Source organism: Cicer arietinum, chromosome 1 (assembly GCF_000331145.2).
Source record: "Cicer arietinum cultivar CDC Frontier isolate Library 1 chromosome 1, Cicar.CDCFrontier_v2.0, whole genome shotgun sequence".
NCBI lineage: Eukaryota > Viridiplantae > Streptophyta > Magnoliopsida > Fabales > Fabaceae > Cicer > Cicer arietinum.
Window position 1 is genome coordinate 3699897 of NC_021160.2, and position 21964 is coordinate 3721860.

The following is a 21964-nucleotide window of genomic DNA, read 5'->3' on the forward strand; positions in this document are numbered from 1 at the left end:
TATTTACAAAAATATTAATAAATTTAAGTATATCACCTTAAAAAAATATTTAAATTAAACCTGCCCATAGCACGAAAAATATTATAGTATTAATTAATACAATTCTTAAATAAATAAAAAATTAAGAGTAATTACTCTTTCCGTTTCAAAATAATTAACGCATTTGACCATCTCACTCAAATTAAGAAATTATGATAGATGAAAGAGAGAGAACAATAATTTTATCAAACTATCCTTTTAAACTATTGGTTAATTCTAATTATCATAAATACGAAGCGGAGATAATAAATTAGAAATATGTTTATTCTACTAATTAAAGGATAAAAATTAAAGTTATATTAAAAATAAAAAACAAAAATTATTTTGAGATAATTTTTATAAAAAAATATTCCACAATTATTATAGAACCGAGGAATAATTTTGCAAACATATTTTTAAATACCAATTTAGGTTAATGTATCTATTTAATCTCAATTCACAACTAAATACTAACTTCTATTAAAAAATTACTTCTATTTAGGGTCCAATTTAATGGCCGTTAATATATATTAATGACTATATAGCAAATGGCTTTGGAAAATCCTTAATGAGATTGTAAATGATTTAATGACTCATTTGAAAAAGAAATTAATTAATTGGTTTGACTATTTTTATATTTAAATCAATCATTTAATGAGTCCCTAGATAGAGTTTGTTTTGTATTGATCGATATCAGTTAATTCAATTACTTCAAGATAATTGAGAGTAATTAATTAATCTAGTAAAGATATTTTTTTAATATTTAATTCTATTGATATTATATGAGTTACAAATTAAAAATTTCCTCAAAAAGGATTTAATTTAACAAATCAAAATTTACATTATTTATAATATTTGATATAGTATATTTGATAAATCTAGAATTAAGTTAGATGTATTAGTTATATAATTTAATGCCAAATAAAAAATAGTGAATGCACTACAAAAAAACGTATATAGACAGTTTTCATAAAAGATACTTCCAAAAAGGAGCTATGTCCAATATAATACAGAAAGACCATACAATAGCATGCCTATAAAATCTTGTCGTTTAATCACATAATAACAAAAATATGGTCTAGAGATGAGGGTAACCATTGGTTACAAATTCGTTTAACCTTTATAAATATCACATTATCAAATTTCATTTTGTCCAAAAAATGGCAATCAAAAACATCATTTCCATAACATGTCTATTCCTCCTCCTTCTTCCATTAATCTCTTGCACCAAAAACAAACAGGTATTTTATTTTTCTACTAATTCTTCTCACAATTAATCTTTTAGATTAATTTTTATGTGGAATCTCATGTGAATTTTTTATTTTTTTTTTACAGATTTATCTAGTTGAGTTTAAAGAGAACACAAATGAAGATAAAACATTGCATGAAATAGAGAATACACATCACTCTTATTTGCATTTGGTGAAAGAAACTGAGGAAGAAGCCAGAGCTTCACTTCTTTATAGTTACAAACACACTTTCAATGGCTTTGCAGCATTGCTTACACCAAATGAAGCCAATAATCTCTCAGGTAAAATAAAACTATATAATTTCTCAACGATTTCACACTTTACTATTAGAAAAAGTTGAATTAGCGACGAACAAACTATAAGTTGAGGACTAAATTTTTTAATTTTTTCGTCCTTAATTTTGTCGGTATAGTTCAACTTTTTCTAATAGCACCTTACTCTTGTTAGTGACATTTATAGCAAAAAAAATGAAAATGAAACAGGAATGGAAGGAGTGGTCTCTGTGCATAAGAGCCAGAGAAGGATCTACTCAATGCATACAACAAGGTCTTGGAAGTTTGTGGGGTTAGATGGACCATTAGATCCTTTTTTTGATGAAAAATCCAATGAGACAAATAGAGACATTTTAGCCAAAGCAAAACATGGAGAAGATATTATAGTAGGAATGGTTGATAGTGGTAAGTTATGTGCATATATATCTTGTTTTTTAATCATGTCTGTGTTTTTACTCTGCTTATATATAATTAAATGTAAAATGTTCTCATTAATTTGGCTCTACTTTTGATAGTAACCAGAATTCTATTGACTCAAATTGATGAGCTTTGAAGCTCTTACAATGCTGGAAATATGAAAATGTTGACAAGGAACTAAACCAAAGTTGTAAGAATTTCGAATCCAGAGAAATATTATTCTACCTATTTCTAACAATATTTTTGAATGACTTTCTAACTACCATTCTCCCTATTATAACATAAATGGATCTTATATAATTAGGGAATATAATAACTAATTTTTATTTTCTAAACAATATCTTAATTGGGCTAAGGCCCAAAGTTCAGGGTCCTATCAATTTTCTAATGTTCTAAGTTTTGTGAGAGTTGAAAAATTATCAGTTGTTCTGTAATAAGCAATTTAATAGAAAGTGTGGTTAAATAGTTGTTATTGTGGCATAGTAAAATTGTGTAGCGGATTTGGAACAAAGTACAATTTTCTGTTATATATCTGCAGTTAACAACAGTAGTTCTATTCTATGTGATTATCAATACAAAGAGCAATGTGTTTGTGTGTTGTAGGTGTGTGGCCAGACTCAAAGAGCTTCAGTGATGAAGGGATGGGTCCTGTTCCACAGAAATGGAAAGGGGTGTGCCAAAGTGGAACTCATTTTAGTTCATCTAAATGCAATAGGTAACTAAATGCTTTTTTTTAGTACCATTTGAACTTCTATGCTACACTTTTTTTCCTATATCAAATTATATTTACATGAATAGATTGACTTATTTTACTGCAACTATACTAATGAGGGAATTTGCTTGATGGGTCTACATAATTAAGCTCAGTTTCTCTTTACATAAAAAAGCTAAATATTTTTGTTTTTATTTTCTGAAAAAACATATTTTAATTTGTTAATAAGAAGATGCAAGACTTTAAAGTGAATTATTGTGATAAAGAAAAGATGATATGTTGGTTATAATGCAATTTTTTTAAATAAAAAATATTTTCAGAAAATTAACTTACACTAAATTTTCATCATTTTATTTCTTTTCTTGAAGGGTACTGCTAGCACTGTTCCAAATAGATAGTTACTGTTACACTTGTGATATATCTGAATTAATCCAGCTCAATCTAGATATTTCTTTGAATTCATTTTTACTTGTTAGATAAAAAGAAGACAAGACAATTGCCTTTTGAAATGAAAGTTCTATACTTTGGAACCTTTGAATAGGTTCCTTTCTAAGTTAACCAGTATAATTAGTAGTTTCTTTGTCTACATTATATAATCTTGTACGGAATATTAACACTGTTGGCTTGAACATTACAAAAGCCAAAGCTCCTTTCACTATCTGTTGCATAAATTATTAGCATGTCATATTCATGGTCTATAAATAAATATTCATATACTTAGGAAAATGTGTAAAGAACACTATTCATTATCCCTACATGCCAAGAAGGCCATATTTTAAAAAAATTGTAGACATCATTAAAAGTTACTCACATGTAATTTTTTTAATCAAAAAAGCAGAATAAATTAAGAACATGTTAGAAGATTTCCATAAGAAAGAAGTAAAGAACAGACAAAGTATAAGAAACAGAATTAAACAACTAGATTCAAGGGGACATATTTATATATATATAGATGCTGACATGTCACATATTATGAGAATTCCTACATTATAATTTTCTGCATTCACATAGTCGGATAATATGATTGTTCTATTGTTAGATTGAACAATTTAAAATTAAACTTGATATTTATTTTATTATAAAAAAAAAATTAAAATCATCATTTTTTTCAAATGAGATCAAAAAAATCTCGACTGTGAATTTCGAATCATGTGACTGCAGAGAATTCGAATTCGAGTTAGACACAATGATAAGGTCAAAGAAGACATTTTCTGATAAAGTTTTCATAGTATTTGGAGTTATTTTCTAAATTTGTATGATTTCAATAGCTTTTGTCTTTTTGATTTAATAGTTTTTTGGCTTGTTCTGTTTTTCATCTCGTGAGCCCCCCTCTTCTAAATTTTCTTTCTTTTTAGTTATGTCAGTGCCTTTTGTTATGCTCTGCATATTCATCCATTAGTCTATATAGAGATGATTGAATTGTGAAAGAAAAGGAAATAATATTGTCCAATTATTGAATAACTTTATAGTCTATACTGAAAACAAAACAGTCAACGCATCACAAAACATCCAAACATATGCACGATAGAGAAAAGAGAGAGTCATCTAAAACTACAGGACAATGTATTTTGTCAGTATAAATCAGGACAAGCCATGGTTTGGTTTGCTTCCTCGTGATGTTGTGTAATTGTGTTTCATTATAGTATATACAAAATTAATGCACATTTAATCTAACCTCATTTGTTAATGTTTTTAAGTCATAGTTTAACTAACAAATATTGATATTGTTATGGTAGATATTATATCTTATATTTGAATATAAAACTTTGCATTTGCATGTTTGAATTCCTAATAATGTTCACAATCTCATTTACGAACTAAAAAAAATCATTAGTTAATTAATTGAGATAAATTGATTCTAACATCTTATCTACTTTCATTAAATGATCTTAATATTGAGATATCGTAATAATATTCTCTACAATACATCAATTTTATATATACTTTTTTTTCTTCTTATAATTCATTCTAAAATATGTACTTAATAATTTTATATTAAGAAAATTTTATAAACATAATTTATATCATAGTAACATTTTGTTTGAAGACGAGTTATGTAATATGGTAGCCATTGCATTATGAAGAATGAAAAAATATTAACGAAAAACTACTAGAAAAAGTAAAATTATATAATAAAAAAAAATGAAAATGAGTTCAAATTGTGGTATGGCTACACTGTGATAAAATTTATGTTTATATTTTGAATTCAACTTTTTTCTAGTAGATACTAATATATTCTATTATCAAATTATTAATTACAAATTGTGGCATGGTCATCAAGAAGATTTAACATTTTCCAACTTCATATATCATGTAACTTAAAGTAACATATTTTTGATGCAGAAAGATAATTGGAGCTAGGTACTATTTGCAAGGTTATGAAAGTATATATGGACCTCTAGATGAAGAGGAGGATTACAAATCTGCTCGCGACAAAGACGGCCACGGAACACACACATCTTCAATAGTTGCAGGGCGAGCTGTTGCAAATGCATCTGCACTTGGAGGCTTCGCCAGTGGCACAGCTTCTGGCGGAGCCCCTTTAGCTCGCCTTGCAATATACAAAGCATGTTGGCCATTTAAAGGAAAATCGAAAAGCGATGGAAATATTTGTACAGATATTGATTTGCTTAAAGCTATAGATGATGCTATTAATGATGGTGTTGATGTTTTAAGTCTTTCCATTGGGTTTCATGAGCCATTGACATATGATGAAGATGTTATTGCCAAAGGTTCATTACAAGCTATAAAGAACAACATTGTTGTTGTTTGTAGTGCTGGAAATGCTGGTCCTTTTCCTCATACTTTGTCAAACCCTGCTCCTTGGATCATCACTGTTGGTGCTAGTACTGTTGATCGCACATTTCTTGCTCCAGTTAAGCTCACCAATGGTACAATCATTGAGGTAAATTTAAAGTTCACAAGAAAAAATTAAAGATTTTAATAGAATTTTACAAACTATTCTCGAAAAGATTTAAAATTTGTTACAAAACTAAATTCTTACTATCGAATTAAAACTTCGTGATTTTAATCAAATTTATTATCTATATAACAGAAATTAAATTATATTGGTTAAATACTTTAAATGTTTGGCACTATGACCAAATAATATGATTTCGCAAGTATAACACTTTTTTACAGCATTAATGTATAGTTAGATATTGGATTGTTTGAACTTAAATTACTTTGTTAATTAATTTTAGGGTCGATCAATTACACCACTCCTCATAGAAAATAGTTTCCGTCCATTAGTCTTTGCAAGTGATGTTGAAAATCCAAGTGTACCAAGTGCAAATTCTAGGTACTACTAACTACTAATATTTGTCTATCTAAAAAAAAAAAGTTTTGTCAATATATTTAGATTATTGAACTAATAATAAATCTAAAAGGTTAATTTGTATTATTTAATTTGATGATGCAGTTATTGCCTTGACAATACCCTTGACCCAAGCAAGGTAAAGGGGAAGATAGTGCTATGCATGAGAGGGCAAGGTACTAGAATGAAAAAAGGGTTGGAAGTTCAAAGGGCTGGTGGTGTTGGTTTGATCCTTGGGAACAATAAATTATATGGAAATGACCTACCTTCTGATCCTCATTTCATTTCAGCCACTGGAGTGAACTATGACAATACCTTGAAACTTATTCAATATATTCATTCTTCCCCTAATCCAATGGCACAACTTTTACCTGGAACAACAGTGTTAGATTCCAAACCAGCACCCTCTATGGCTGTCTTCACTAGCAGAGGTCCTAATATAATTGACCCTAATATTCTAAAGGTGATTCCCATTGCAGATTCTATCACAATATTAATTTTTTTCCTATATTAAATATATTACTTATCAGTAAATTTCACATTGTTTTGTTTTTATTTTATTGTTCACCAAACAATATAGAAGACAACTTACGACTTAAGAATTTATCGTGCGTTGTTCTGATGATTGTAATGTATATAAAACATGAATCTAGATTGTATCTGGTGTGACTGTACACGGTCAGTCACATTTAGAATGTCTGATCAAGATAGAACGATCCAAATTTCAATATATATTTTGATTATTTTAAAAAATTTAAATTACTAAATTTGAAATTTGAACTATCTCACAAGAATATGTGGCTGAATGTGTGTAGTTGTGATTGCAGACAATCTGTAGATCCATAAAACACACTCTCAATATTCAAGTGATTATTGATTTTTGAAGATAGATAGTTAGTCCTAGATCTTTGATGTTACTCTTTCTATGTCATCAGCCAATTAAATTATGTCTCTAGTATACATATTAAAATAGTAAACAAATATATTATAGTTTTAAAAATTTCTCAAATGAATTTTGGACATTATTCAGCCTGACATAACAGCTCCTGGAGTAGACATATTGGCAGCATGGACAGCTAAAGATGGTCCTACAAGAATGACATTCAATGATAAACGAGTTGTTAAGTACAATATCTTTTCAGGAACTTCAATGGCTTGCCCTCATGTTTCTGCAGCTGCTGTTCTTCTCAAAGCCATGTACCCTACTTGGAGTCCTGCTGCTATAAGATCTGCCATCATGACTTCAGGTAATTTCAAGATCAATATCCTCCCCACTATACCTGATTGCACAAATTCAGATTCCTCGCAGTCAAAGAATTCCGCATTCACTAGACCTAATTGTACGAACAATCACTAGTGTCTCAATTACGTGAATGCGGAAAACTCTTGACTGCAAAAGAGTTTGATCTTGATTGTACATACATAATGACTTCATTAATCTAAATCATGATAAGTAAAACATACCTAATTATTTGTTGATAAGTAAAACAAATTAATTCCTTACTTTTAGTTTAACCATGATAATATAAAACATACAAAACAACCTCATTAATCTAAATCATTTTTTTTTTAATTCTTGCAGCAAGGGCAAATGACAACACAGGAAAACCAATTACTGATGAAACAGGAAAACCAACAACACCTTTTGCAATGGGTTCTGGCCATTTCCACCCCAAAAGAGCAACAAATCCTGGACTTGTTTATGATGCTTCCTACACGGACTATCTTCTTTACCTTTGTAATCTCAAAACAACTCAAAACTTAAACCTTTCATATAACTGTCCAAATCCACTTCCTGAACCATTTGATCTCAACTATCCATCAATACAAATTCATAAACTCAATTACACTAAAACTATACAAAGAACAGTGACCAATGTTGGTAGGAACGAAAGTGTTTACAAGTTTATTGCTAAGCCACCTAAGGAATTCAACATTATAGCTTTTCCAAGCAAATTGAAATTTACACATTTGGGGCAGAAAAGGGAATTTACCATCACAGTGACAGAAAATAAAGATCATATACGAACCAAAAGTGATTCTGAGAAGTACTATTTTGGATGGTATACTTGGACTGACAGACGTCATGTTGTAAAAAGTCCAGTGGCAGTGTCTTTTCAATAGAAAAATATTGTCACATTATTCTTGTACTCAATTTCTTATCTTAATAAATTTATTTATTACTCTAGCTTGCTAATACATAACGAAACTCAAAATCAACAATGCAGAAAGATTTTCTTTTACAAGAAAGGCAAATTCTAAACTGTGGTACTAAAGTTTTATGCATCAATTATAATGAATAATCCAAGTCTCTCCGCTTTATGTACTCGCAAATACTATTAGAGGTGCACAAATGTAAATTTTTTCGTAAGTGTCCAGTGAATTTTAAGATCTTCTCTATTTTAGATTAAGATATTGGTGGTGCTATGTAGAAGAGAGATATTTTCTCAAAAAATTAGGCAAGTTAAAATTTTAAATTAGATAAACTAACTAATGTTAAAATAGTTAAACTAATTAAAAAATAATTAATAGAATTTTTTAGATTTCATTACCAATTTTATAGTTATATTTGGCATTAATCTAAATTATTTTATTTAGTACACAAATGGATTTATTCGGAACCAAATAATAGGCCCAAATATTCTAGATTAAGCCCGAACAGATGTCCATAATCTGGAGTACATTAACCCAAAAAATAGATCAATTTTATTTCATAACCACCACCCTTATCCTACCTCCGCATTTTACTAATTTTACCCACTTTTATAATTTTTACGAATTATGAGTAATGTTGAACCTTACCCATTTTTATTAATGTTCTAAACCAATGTTTTGATAAGAAAAAATAGAGGTATTTCAAATGTTAATATTTCATTTCTATTTAAATTTCACAGTTTTTGTGTTTTGAAATACTAATATTTTGATTATTATATCAATTGGTGTATTTTTTTATATTTGTAAGGTATTTTGTTCAGTGTACATGAAGATTTTGAAAAATTTAAGGTCAAAAAATTTAAGAAAAAGTTATAATTGTGTAGAGAGGCCTGGTGACTTGTTTAGGCCTTAGGCCAGCCCTATATATATAAATGTAATCTTTAAAAAACTCTCAAAAAATCTAACTCCAAAACATTATTAGCACTAGAGGCATATGCATTCTGAATACTTTAATTTTATTATATTGTAGATTTTGTCACAGTTATAGATATTTTGTTGTTTTATGTTAGTTCCTCCACAATGAAATATAAGCAAAAATGAAAGTTAAAAATTTGATATATTTAGAATAAATTCTTACCAAATACATCAACCTTTAAACTATCATTTTTGCCTATATTTCATTAATGGGAGAGTATTTACATATATGTTACGAGTTTGTTTGTAGATTTATCATTTTTTATTTTAGAAATTTTGAATTGTATTGTTCTCGATCGATGTAATTTCTATCAATTTTAATGAATGAATATCATTATTTTAGTATATATATATATATATATACCATTAGCTAGTGAAAATTCTCTTGTGAGGAATTACCAGAGCAACAAGTTTATTAAAAATTAAGACTGTTAAAAGATTTTGACACTGCATCTTTACCTAAAATCTATAAAGTTACCTCTTTTACAAATCATTTGTTTAACTCAATCATAGTCAATGTGTGACTAAACACTCACTAGAATTCCAACGATCTATCCCACTCAATGTAAGTCTTCCATTTCACTATATACAATTTATTAGATACCTAGATTCTTCACAATCCCTCACTTAAGTTAAACACGACTATGATATCACTAATTAGAGATATTGAATGAGCATAAGGAATAATCTCACGATAATGATGATTACTAAGAGATTTTAACACCATATTTTCACTCAAATGTATGGGTTATACCTCTTGTATCTAACTCATTTAGCCCATCTTTTAATGCATATACAATCGTCATTATCTCTCAATTTTCTCATTTAGACACTAACTTGAGTCTTCCACGTCACCATCCATGCTAAGACGAGCTCGTGTCGTCGCTCACCACTGTACCTTCAGCGACTCTATATCACTTTGGCCTCTACTGACATCCAGCTCGAGTTGTAAAGCTTGAAGGTTATTGCAATTGATTCATTAGTAGTGCTATCAGTCTCGGGTATGATTTTTGTGAATGTCCATATGAACCGTGTGCCTCAAATTCATTTTGATCTCATGCTAACTAGGGTTGTGCAAAAAATCAGGTTATGAGGCCCCAATTCATAACCAAATTCAAATCCATTTTAGATATCCAGTTAAAATAATATGGTTATAATCCAACTCATTTATTAACCGGTTGGATATCCACTCATATTTTTATTTATTTGGATTTTATTTGATTATTATACACTCATATTTTATTTTTGGATTTGAACCCTAAAAACTTTTTTGAAATCCTGATTCCTTTCTCTAACTTGTAATTTACATATATTCATTATTGATTGGATTATATGGTGAAGATCTGTTTAAGGTAATGAAAAGAAAAATATCTTCAAGCTTGCTCGTAGTTTTGTCATCATAGTTTCATAATGCATCAAATTCTTGAACAAGTTATATCAAATTTTTTGTATATAATGGCAAATTTTCAAATTAATAAAAAGGATGTAAATTAATTTTTTTAACTGAATTTTAACCGATTTTAAAAGAAAAAAATCAGTTTTTAAATTAGATGTGTCGAAATCGATTGCATAACTAAAAATCGACTATTTAACTATAACTAGTTTTACAATCGGTTTTATAACCGATTTTAAACTAAAAATAAATTTAATTATAATTCTTAATTTATATAATAGTTTTAAAATAAATATTATTTAATTTTATAAAAAAAAAAAAAAACATAAAATCAACCATAAACAGCCTAGCTAACATGCAACCGCCCCTTTTGTACTAGTATCTCAATAAAGATATAAATTTTAACATATTATAATATATAGTATAATACTTATTTTATTGGTCGACATGTTTTACTTAAAAGGTTTTAAAATCTTATTATAAAAAAGACTTTAAAGTCTTGCATTTTTAATCAAATAAATTTATTAAAAAAAAAAACGAATTTAAAATATGATTTATATTTTAATTAATTTAAATATATTGTTTATACCTTATCTTAAACTAAACTATAAATTATCGATCTACATACTACAATCTAATTATATATTCTAATTATATATATTATGATGTTAAACTTTAAACTCTTGTTAAGGAAGCGAACATTGCCCGACAAGTCATTACGTATTATAACTAGTATATTGATTCCAAAACATAAAAATTCAAAACAAAGATTGGAAAGAAAGATACTAAATTAAAGAACTTAAGAAAATAGTCAAAATAGTAGAGACTTGCACGGCAACGGCGTTAGAACGTAGCTCCCAAACTTAGCTAAATCTAATCATCACAGACCTCGCCACTCAGAGGCCACGTGTGCATCTGTGTAAATAAAGAAAAACACCGACCCACATCATTTACAGTTTTAAGTATAAAAAAATTATTTATTTTTTCAAATGCATTATTTTATTTTACAACATTCTTGCCTCCGAATTTTTGTATGTCATTGCATTCTGCTATTTTTTCTTTTATTTTTTTTCATAAAAACTCGAGTATGAAATAGTGGAGGTGAAATTAAAAAAATTAATTAATTTTAATTTTGACAATTTATTTTTATTTATTTATCAATTTTTATCTCTTAATTTCAAAAAATCCATCAATTTTAATTTCATCAATTCTTATCTGTTTCAGATATAGAAAAGATGATATTATATATTTAAAATAATTTAATATATAATTTGATGATACAAAATTATCTATATAGATTAATTATTAAATTAAATAAAAGAAATTGGTAAAAAAAAGTACTTACATAAATAATTTGATAATTTAAAAAATAAGATGAATATTAATATATATCCAAAACTCCATTAAAAATTTTAGAAATTTTTCATTATTTTAATAATTATATCATGTCTTCTAAAATATTCATAACATATATTTCTTTTTAAATTTAAAAGAAAAAGATCAAGTGACTCTATATCAGATATCAATTATATATTGATAAAAAAAAAATATAGAATCGAAACCTTGATTAAGTTGAAATGAATTTGGTAAAAGTAGAAAAATATGAGATCACGAGCAGCAGAAACGTGTCACCTGATTAGTGGCTGGTGACGTTGGAAATCATGGTACGTAGGGTGACAGATATTGGATGATAGTGTGGGACCCGCGTGATTATTCCATCGGGAAGTGTAGCCGCAAGAAACGCCGAGCTGCAGCAAAACACAGACAGATACCTTTATAACTACGCTTTTTAGCCAAAATCAATCATTACCGTGATTCTCCAAAAGCTTAATTAGTGGCTCCATGACACGGCGCGACTTAGATCCAGCGAGCTTAATCTCCAAACCAATACTCCTCGGCTCCATTCTTTTCACAATTCACAACGGAGTATTTTATTCGATATGAATTTTTATAAATGAAAATGGTTGTTTTTAAATTTTAAAAAACTATTTTAGAATATAATTTTCAATCACATATACCACTTAGCTCAGATCGAGTTGGATGTGTCTGATTGATTTGAATATGTTATTTTTCCTTGGTAAAATTTAGTATTTTTCACTCAAATTTCATAAATCATATATTTATTATTTAAATATTATTAGAATGTGATATTTATTTATTATATGAAAAATTTCTTTATTTTTTTACAATTTACACGACACTAAATTTTATCTTTTAATATTATTTAAAACATAATAAACTATGTATATTAAAAAATAAAATCTTACTAACACTTGTTAAAAATTTTAAAATATAATTTTTTATTAAAAAAATTAAATTAAATTTCAAATAACTGAATCTAAAATTTTAAAATATAATTTATAGATTTGATATCTTAAAACATACACTTGAGATAAAAGAATATGAAATGTATTGTTTAAGAGATTTTGTGTACAATAAACATTTTACAAAAAAATATTTTGTTTTTCCAATAATATCTAAAAAGTAAAAAAAAAAAAAAAAGGCATGTTCTGATTACAAAATTTGGCCTAGACATGTGGGTATTTGTTCAATCCACTCCACATCATGATTCCTAGAAGCAAACTTAAGTTTGTTCTTCCAGGCAGCGGCGAGTATACAACCAAGGGGTCGACATCTTCGTATATTAATTGTTACTATTTTAATGTTGCATCAGTGTCTTGCTCCTGCTAATAGAGGTATACTACGTGCCACCATTGCTGTTTCTTTGTGTTTTTTTCTTGTCAATTTAGAAATTATAACTATACAGTATAATGTCGTAATTTCTATGAATTTAATCTGATTTACAATTAATAAATTTAGTTTTTAATAATAATTTTGTTGTTTGGTCTACTAGAAATATATCACATAATTATATTCAAATGATTAAATGAATTAGTTTTATTATATTTTATATTTTTTTTAGGATTTTTTTTTTAGAATTGTTAAATTTAAAATTTTATATTTTTATTTGTGTAAGATATTTTTCTCCTCTAATATTTTTGATATTTTTAATAAAAATAAGATTGGTATTCTTAAGTATACACTTTGTTGATGTTTTTATTGTATTCTTTTTTTCTTCATCCTTATTTTATCCATATGAGTTTTTTCTGATAAATATTTTAATATATTAGTACTTCCTTTAGTTTTTTTTTTTTTGATTCAACAATAAATAATTAACTTATAATATCAACATAATTAAAATATCGTGTTATACGCTGCATTCAAAATTTGATCCTGTTATAGTTGAGTCTATCATGAATAATTAACAACATATATACTATTTGTTTTGCATTTTGTTTGAGCAAAAATATATTCCTAGGTGTTTCAGAACGTAAAAGTTTAGAATTTGAGTGACTAAAATTAATTGTTTCTAAAGAATCCGGTTCCAAACAAATATTCTCACAACAGAGAAATCCTCTTCCCAAGCAAGTTAATTAATTAAAGCAAAACTTTCAAAAAAAAATAATTCTCTTCTAGATAAGCCCTTGCTGATTTTTTAGTGCCAACAATGCTGTCGCTACATATTTCAGTTTTACTTTTTCGGTTATTCTTGCTGTCCTAATATAATTGATTTTTAAAATTTTGTAATACACTAAATTATAATTGTATCATCTAATTAATATTAAATTTAATTTTAGTTCTTTTTCTTTCACTAATTCATCAAAAAGTTTTTCTTATTTTAAAATTCGACGGTTTTTCTTTATCTTTCAGATTTTTAAAATTAAAAAAATAATTATTATTATTTAACATACAATCTTATAATGTAAAATTATTTAGATACATTAATTATTTCTATGTTATAATTAAATTACAAAAATAAATTATTTGAGAAGTTGAAATTTAAGTTTTAAGATATTTTTATTGCAATTTCATGGTATTAATCATTCAATATCATTCTATTATATGTTACAATTTGTTAAAATATATTAGATTATAATTTTTTAAATTAAAAATTCAAGAGAGTCTAAAATCGTTTCATTTTAAAATAGCAAGACCAATTTCTCGAATTTAATAAAAATAAAATAATCAAAATTGCATTAAGCCTCAATACTCCTTGCATCATTTCAAATTGAAATATCTTTTACTATATAAATATGATATTGATAATACACCGATGATAATTTGGTAAAAGTGATATTCTCTTTTTTATTTTTGTATTTTTTTAATATATATAAAATAATCAAATTACTCGATTATTTTGAGACAAAATGAGTAAATTAATTATAAGTAATCGTGCATGCATAGCTTTTGGTATAAGAAAAAAATAAAAATCTTTATGACCTTTTTTATAATAATTTCCGTGACCTTTTTTCCTAGCAGAATTTCCATGAACTTTTAATTATTTGTACCCACCATAATTTAAAACAATGTCAAATTTATTTTATTTAAAAAGAAGGTATAATTTGTTTTTGAAAAAATTCAATTAAAACATTATTTTCTAAAATCAAATTAATGTCACATACAACAACAACGACTAATTTATCAAAGTAATTCAAATCTGTTAATGTAACTGTCCAACATATATTTTTCTATACACAATCAAACCTCATATGAAATAATTAAACCTCATATGAAATAATTAAAATATCCAAGTATTGGCTACTTTTTTTCTTCAAATATCTTAGCAACAATGGTATCTACCACTCAGATTAAAACATTTCATTATGTGTGTCTATTTTCATAATTAAGCTTTTTTTGAGACAAGTGCATTTTTTTAGAAATATCAAAACTAAATATTTTAAATTATTAAATTATCAAAATAAATATAAAGTGGTTGAAAAATATTTATATGATTGAAGATAAAATAATACATTATCTATCTTCAATATGCTTAAAAATAATGTGAAATAATTATCTAATTAAAAATATAAATTGAACATATTGAAAAAAAAGCGTGCAATACATTTTTCTCTTGTGATAATACTGTATTATTTTTTGAAATTTTTTTTTTTGCTTGAACTAATATTTAATGAAATTTGATAATTATTTAAATAAATAAAAACTACTTATATAATATATTATTCTGAATTATTTAAAATATTTAAAAACCTCTTTATTATGTAAAAGTAACCAATTAATAAAACTTTTTTAATTAAATAAATAAAAATATTTATTAACTTAGCTAATATATTAAAATTTTGAAAATATTTAATAATCTATTTATTTAGTGTTAAAAAATAAATAGGTAAAATAATTTAAAAATATTATTTTTGCAGTTGTCTAAATATGCAATCATTGCAAGATATATACATAGATAGTCAATATTAAAAAAAATCAAATGATTTTTTTAAGTAATTATGTGTCGTTAAAATAATTTTTAATTATAATTATTCATGTATGGTTCTATAGTCAACATTTAATCATTTTATTTTCTCATTGTAAAATTTATCTCATATGATATATTCATTGTATATATATATTTGGTAAGAAAGCTATTTTTGAGAATAATTGAGTAAAAATAAACAGTGAGGTTTTAAAGACCAAAACAAAATTATTTTAACTGCAATTCAATAAAAGAAATTCTTAAAAAAAGTTATTTTGTAATTCAATAATGTATAAATTTTTAAGAAAAACTGAAACTGTTGTGTCTGTCTTTTATAATGAAAATCACATTTTTTTTTTAGAAACTATTAAAAATAACTTTTCTTTTAATCATTTTTTATATATTGATTTTTGTTAAAAATTGTAAGAAGCAAATACAAACTTTTAAAAGTAATTTTTTCTAAAAAACTAATTATTATTTAATGAAAAAAACTATAACAAACATATCCATAGTCAGGGGATCAAAAAGTAAATCTCTTATGATGACACATAACCACTATAGTCAAGAAATTATTATGAATTTTTTAAACATACTTTTAGTTGAAAAATATATTTTTTTAATTTATCAACTTAAAAGCATAAACAAGCAATGTGCAACGAGAAAGAGATGTTCAGAACATCCACAAAATAAAATAAAAAACTATTATCTTTGAAAAGTAACGAATGCTAAAAAAATAAAGACATAAATAAATTCACACTCATATACAATCATTAAAAAAATATTATTTAACATAAAAAAATGAAAAGCAATCACGTGGATCGTGAAGGTTAATTTGATAACTACAACGTACATGATGATGAATATAAAATACTTACATTTGAACTTAATTTCAATGCTTAGACAAAAAATATTTGACTAATTTATTTTATTTTTGACACAAACTTCAATGCTTAGACAAATAGATAACGTGTCAATTGCCATAACACATCATATTAATCCATAATGTGAAAGAGATGATTAGATTTGGGATAAGTACAAAAAAGAGAATGGTAAGAAAGATGGAAAACACTGAAACACGAAATTCGCGAGAATTGTCAATTTATGGATGTATTAAATTAGGATTTAAAAGATTTTTTTTGTAATAGAAATTTGTTGAGACATCCAATCAATATGTTAATATAATAAAAATAATTTTTGAGATATTTAATTATGGTTGTTTTGTTTTTAGTTACTTGAACTTTATAATTTATTTATTATATTTTATCTTTTGATATTATAAAATTATAAAATATTTCAAAATTTTTTAAAAAATGTATAATAAATTCATTAAAATTTTATTTATAAAATTTTAATTTAAACAATATTTTAAAATCTCAATCCAATAGCTCCTTAAACAACGTGATTAGTCAAAGAAACGAATTGTAAGTTAATTAAAAAAAAAATTATATAACATACTCCCTCAAAAAAATTATGTATATAGTTAAAAATTAGAGTTTGAGGAAAGTATTATAGTATATGTCATCATATCTTCGATTTAAAAAAAATATTTATTCTTATATTCGTACTAATGCAAGTATCAATTTTAATATTTGTACTCTTATCATTTGAGTACTTTAGTATCCATACCTTTATTATCTGCACTTCAACAATAATAGATCAACAAAATAATCGCTTGATTAAACTTAATTTTTTTTCAAATATCTTAGATCAAAATCATAAAGTATTACAAATCAAAATATTTTCTAACTTAAAACATCAAAAACAGACTAAATGATGCTACATTGCTACAATAAACATCCAAACATCCATAATAATATTTTATGAAGTTTTTTATTTTATTTTAAAGTAATAATGAAAAAACTAAAAATTAAATACATTAAAACAAATAATAATATGTTAATTACTGAAAATATAAAATTCATATAAGTAGACATATTTTATTCAGGGACAAATTTCATACTTGCCATATGGAGCATAAAATATAATAATAATAATAATAATAATAATAATAATAATAATAATAATAATAATAATAATAATAATAATTTATATAAGTGATGGTGTTGGGTGGATATACTATAGTACCCGTATATGCACTCGTATCCATTCAATTTTATAGAAAATCAGTCGTTCTCATATTTATATCTATTATCCATATTTATATTCTATATATTGTGGGTCTTTTTTACGGATACTCATCTAATTGTTATCCTTAACCATAAAACAATTTTTAACATTGATTGGATATTTTTTTTGAATAAATTTATCTTTAATAATTCAGTATTTTTAAATTTAAACTTAATTAAGAGAACTCCATAACAATACAATATTTTCAATTTCAAATTTAAAAACATATATCGTGAATATTTAAACTGAAATTTAGATAAATACAAAATATTATAAAACTTAAACAAACACTTCAAATAAAATTAATTATTTAAAATAAAATAATTATTTAAAATAAAATAATTATTTAAAATAAAATATAAAATAAAAAATATTTACATATTTATTTTAATATTAAAACTAAATTCACTAGTTTTTAACCTATTTTTATTTATTATTTTATTTCAGATTGAATAGATATTACACAATAAAATATATATGAAATGAGATATAATAGATAAGGTGCATAGAGAGGACATTATTGTCTCAGATTTTTTGTTAGCTATCAAAATTATAAAATAAAATATAATAATTTGAAGATGGTGAAAAAAAATATTTTGTTGACTCATGATGAACAAAATAATATAAATAATATTATATTAAAATTTTAATTTTAAAATACTTTTTCATTGATAAATTTCTTAAAATACTATTGAGTTTTTTTTTTTAAACAAAAATAATTTAAAATCAAATATTAGAAAAATGATATAATAGTATATAACTAAACAATGTTACTAAGATTAAAAAAAAAAAAAGCAAATACACTATTGATATAAAATTATTATACAATAACAATCAATAACAACTTAGCAGGATAACAACTAAATGTATAACTATTTTTAATTTAAAAGTGACACAATATAATACTTATGAAAAAATAATAATGTAAAACTATTTTAATCTATCAATAAAAAATATTTAAACTCATTGAACAAAACTCTTGATACTCTCTTCAAAATTAAGAAAAATAATAAAATAAAAACAATGCATCTAAAACAAACTTTGAACAAAATAGACTTAACATTTCACCTAACATAATGAATTGGAGAGTATGGACAGTTTTTGTTAATGATTAGTAATACATTATTATTCTTGTGAAATGAATAAAACGGATTTGTAGTGGGGCCCAGGAGGAGGAAGAAAAAAAGAAGGAGCTGGGTGGTAATTGTTTTTGATAAGAAGGAGCCGACTAAAAAAATGAGAGTCACGCAGCTTAGGAATGGACATCATTGCACAGTAAACGAGAAAAAGGGAGGGACCGCACTCAACGCATTCTGATGACGCCATCTTACAACACAAACAAACCAATCACACACATCTTTACTCACTACGTTTCTCTTTTTTATTTTATTTATTTTTATTTTTATTTTCATTTTCAATCAATCTCTCTCCCTTTTCTGTTCTTTATAAATTAAACCTCCCCAAACCTCCACTGTTTTATTCACCCCCAAACCTTAAACACCAACACCACCAACAACAACAATAATAACAATTTGCTTCTACTACAGCTTAACCCAAATGGCTGAGGAGTTTTCTGAATCCGAGGTTGTTTTCTCCGACAGCCTTAATCCTCCTCCTCCGTGTGTAACAGAAAGCAAGGAGTTGTTGAAGGCATCACGCGGTGAGAATGAGAAGAAGAAGAAGAAGAATTCTGTTGGTGGAGTTGAAATGAAGACGGTGACGAGATCGATGCCGGTGAGCATACCTGATGGGATGTTCCAAAGGTGGGGTATTGGATTCGAGGAGGCGGAGGATGAGGAGGAGATGGTGCCGCCGCACGTAATTATGGCGCGGAGGATCGCCGGTAAAATGACGTTTTCGATGTGTACCGGAAACGGAAGGACTTTGAAGGGAAGAGATTTGAGCAGGGTTAGGAATTCAATTCTTAGGTTGACTGGTTTTATTGAAGTCTGACATTCATATAATCATCTTTCGATTTTGGTGGAGGACAAATTCTAAAATATATCCATTTTATTCGTTTTCCTTCATTGATGAATAATTTTTTAATTTCTGAGATCGAACTTTTTTGGGACTCTCATCCATTGTTAGAGGGAACACAAATTATAGAAGAATATTAGAAATAATGAAAGTGAATTTAGTTATTGAATTTCATGTTTTTTTAATTTCATTGTTGGGATTAATTGTCTAACATTGTTTGTTGGAGGCAAATATTGGGTTTGTTTGATTGATTTGCTTGCTTACGCACTGTCTGCGCAAATGCACACCCAGCTGTGACTATGTCTGTGCTGCTTTTTCACACAAGCCAATAATTATAGTCTTTTTTTTTCTAATCTCTTTTTTTTTTTTTTTATATAAAAAATTTAAAGTGAAGAGATGGTATTCAAATTTAATTGTAAAGATTTATGTTATAATTTGTTGAATTTAATATCTGCCTTTTTAATATTAGACTAAATCATTGAAATCTAAGTGATAAAACTTTTTTGAATTTAATATATGTCTTTTTAATACTAAATCAAATTATTGGAGTTAATTTTTGTTTTCTTATATCCTCATATTATAGATAGAGATAGAGAAAAAACTTAAACTTGTTCAACTGCTATAGTGTGGTTATGTTCTTCTTCTACTTTGTTTTGCATTTCTTTAGCTTACCCTTTGGATGAAAAAATTGGGTAGTATCTAGATTGAGGTAGTGTGATAGACATTCACTTAGACACACTAGTGAACAAAAAAAGATTTACTTTTAATTTGTTTCAACACATATAAAAGGCAGTGACATTTTTGTAATAAACCGCACATGGATTTTTTAGATCAATAAATACGCAATGAAATTAAAAAGATATTCTTAAAATCGGTTTATCTAGTATCCGCTTAATTAAGTATTAAATCATGAGGTATATTTCAATCAATTATATGTAAATTAATTAAATTGGTTGATAATTAAAATATATTAAATAAAGTAAAAGGGTTATTCCAAATACATTACAAAGAAGAAAAGTGACATCTGATATAAATACATTGCATGATCTACAAACTAATATGCGAATTTAAGATAATGATTACTATCCATTTTACCAACAATCAATTCTAAGAAGTTATCTTTATTTAGAGCAATAACATTAGTATAATCTACCTATTACCCTAAAAAATAATTCTATCGTATACTCTAACCATAAACACCAAATGACTGTATACTAAAAATTATATTTGAATCTTTTTAACTTTTTACCTTCGTGTAGTCAAAAATTCTCAAGTTTCTTTCAGTGTAAAACTATGTTAAATCCTAACCAATTATATATTGCAGCCCAACCTCTAAGAAAAAAGAACAATAGAAGAAAGTGTGGCTACAATTTTCATAATTGGTGAAACAAAAGGCACAATACATAGCATATGAGGAATTAAGGAATAATTTAATAAGCTGCAAGAAGATCTCTTGTTGGTAATCGACCAAGTAGTAATTGTCAAACACAAGTTGTGACATTTGACATAGTTAGCATTGCATAGTGATTTAAACAATTTTTAAATGTTCATGTTATTATTATGACCTTTAAAAGATTGTAATTGACAAAAATATCATTTTCATACTGAATAACCACCTACCCAAAAGTCTTGCTTATCCAAAACATGTATCACATTTTCTATCATCTCTTTAATTTTTTTGTAATTGTTCCCTTTCCAATTAAAATAAAGTTCTCCAATTCTACTTTCATTCCCAACTAACATCCGATAATTGTCCCAAATAAGATATTAGACCATCTATATTCTTTTTGATAAGTTTAAGAAACATAAAAACCGTGCATTTAATGATTCATTGCCAAATTTTAAACAAACTAATTCTCTAAAAGATAAATAACCATTAGTATCAAGAACTAATAAAGAGACAAAGTCACACCACTATAACGAAGAATGATAATTATTACTATCAAAACTTGCACTAAGATAAAAAAAAAAAAAAAAAAAAAAAAAAAAAAAAAAAAAAAAAAAAAAAAAAAAAAAAAAAAAAAAAAAAAAAAAAAAAAAAAAAAAAAAAAAAAAAAAAAGTTAGTTAAATTATCATATTAGTGTGTCAA

At 25.8% G+C, this 21964-nt stretch overlaps 2 protein-coding genes across 2 annotated transcripts; both read left to right on the forward strand.

Moving 5' to 3' along the window:
- The first annotated feature begins 1103 nt into the window (after positions 1–1103).
- LOC101490419 (subtilisin-like protease SBT5.6) lies at positions 1104–8173 on the forward strand. The gene is made up of 9 exons (XM_004486226.4): positions 1104–1259; positions 1354–1549; positions 1751–1945; positions 2561–2672; positions 5013–5574; positions 5873–5970; positions 6091–6448; positions 7016–7232; positions 7568–8173. The coding sequence occupies exons 1-9, from the start codon at positions 1179–1181 to the stop codon at positions 8107–8109; spliced, it is 2361 nt and encodes a 786-aa protein (XP_004486283.1). The 5' UTR covers positions 1104–1178; the 3' UTR covers positions 8110–8173.
- An 11105-nt stretch (positions 8174–19278) lies between these two features.
- Positions 19279–20043, forward strand: LOC101496240 (protein S40-2-like). Its single transcript, XM_004485907.4, has one exon. It carries the CDS (start codon positions 19455–19457, stop codon positions 19848–19850), a length of 396 nt encoding a protein of 131 aa, XP_004485964.1. The 5' UTR covers positions 19279–19454; the 3' UTR covers positions 19851–20043.
- The last annotated feature ends 1921 nt before the right edge of the window (positions 20044–21964 follow it).

What these genes read in the sequence shown, in the direction of transcription:
- LOC101496240 (XM_004485907.4), top strand. Translation starts at nt 19,455, where the DNA reads ATGGCTGAGGAGTTTTCTGAATCCGAGGTTGTTTTCTCCGACAGCCTT.
- LOC101490419 (XM_004486226.4), top strand. Translation starts at nt 1,179, where the DNA reads ATGGCAATCAAAAACATCATTTCCATAACATGTCTATTCCTCCTCCTT. An exon ending in AGTAGGAATGGTTGATAGTG is followed by an intron (nt 1,946 to 2,560) that starts GTAAGTTATGTG and finishes TGTGTGTTGTAG; the next exon opens with GTGTGTGGCCAGACTCAAAG. An exon ending in TTGACCCTAATATTCTAAAG is followed by an intron (nt 6,449 to 7,015) that starts GTGATTCCCATT and finishes GACATTATTCAG; the next exon opens with CCTGACATAACAGCTCCTGG.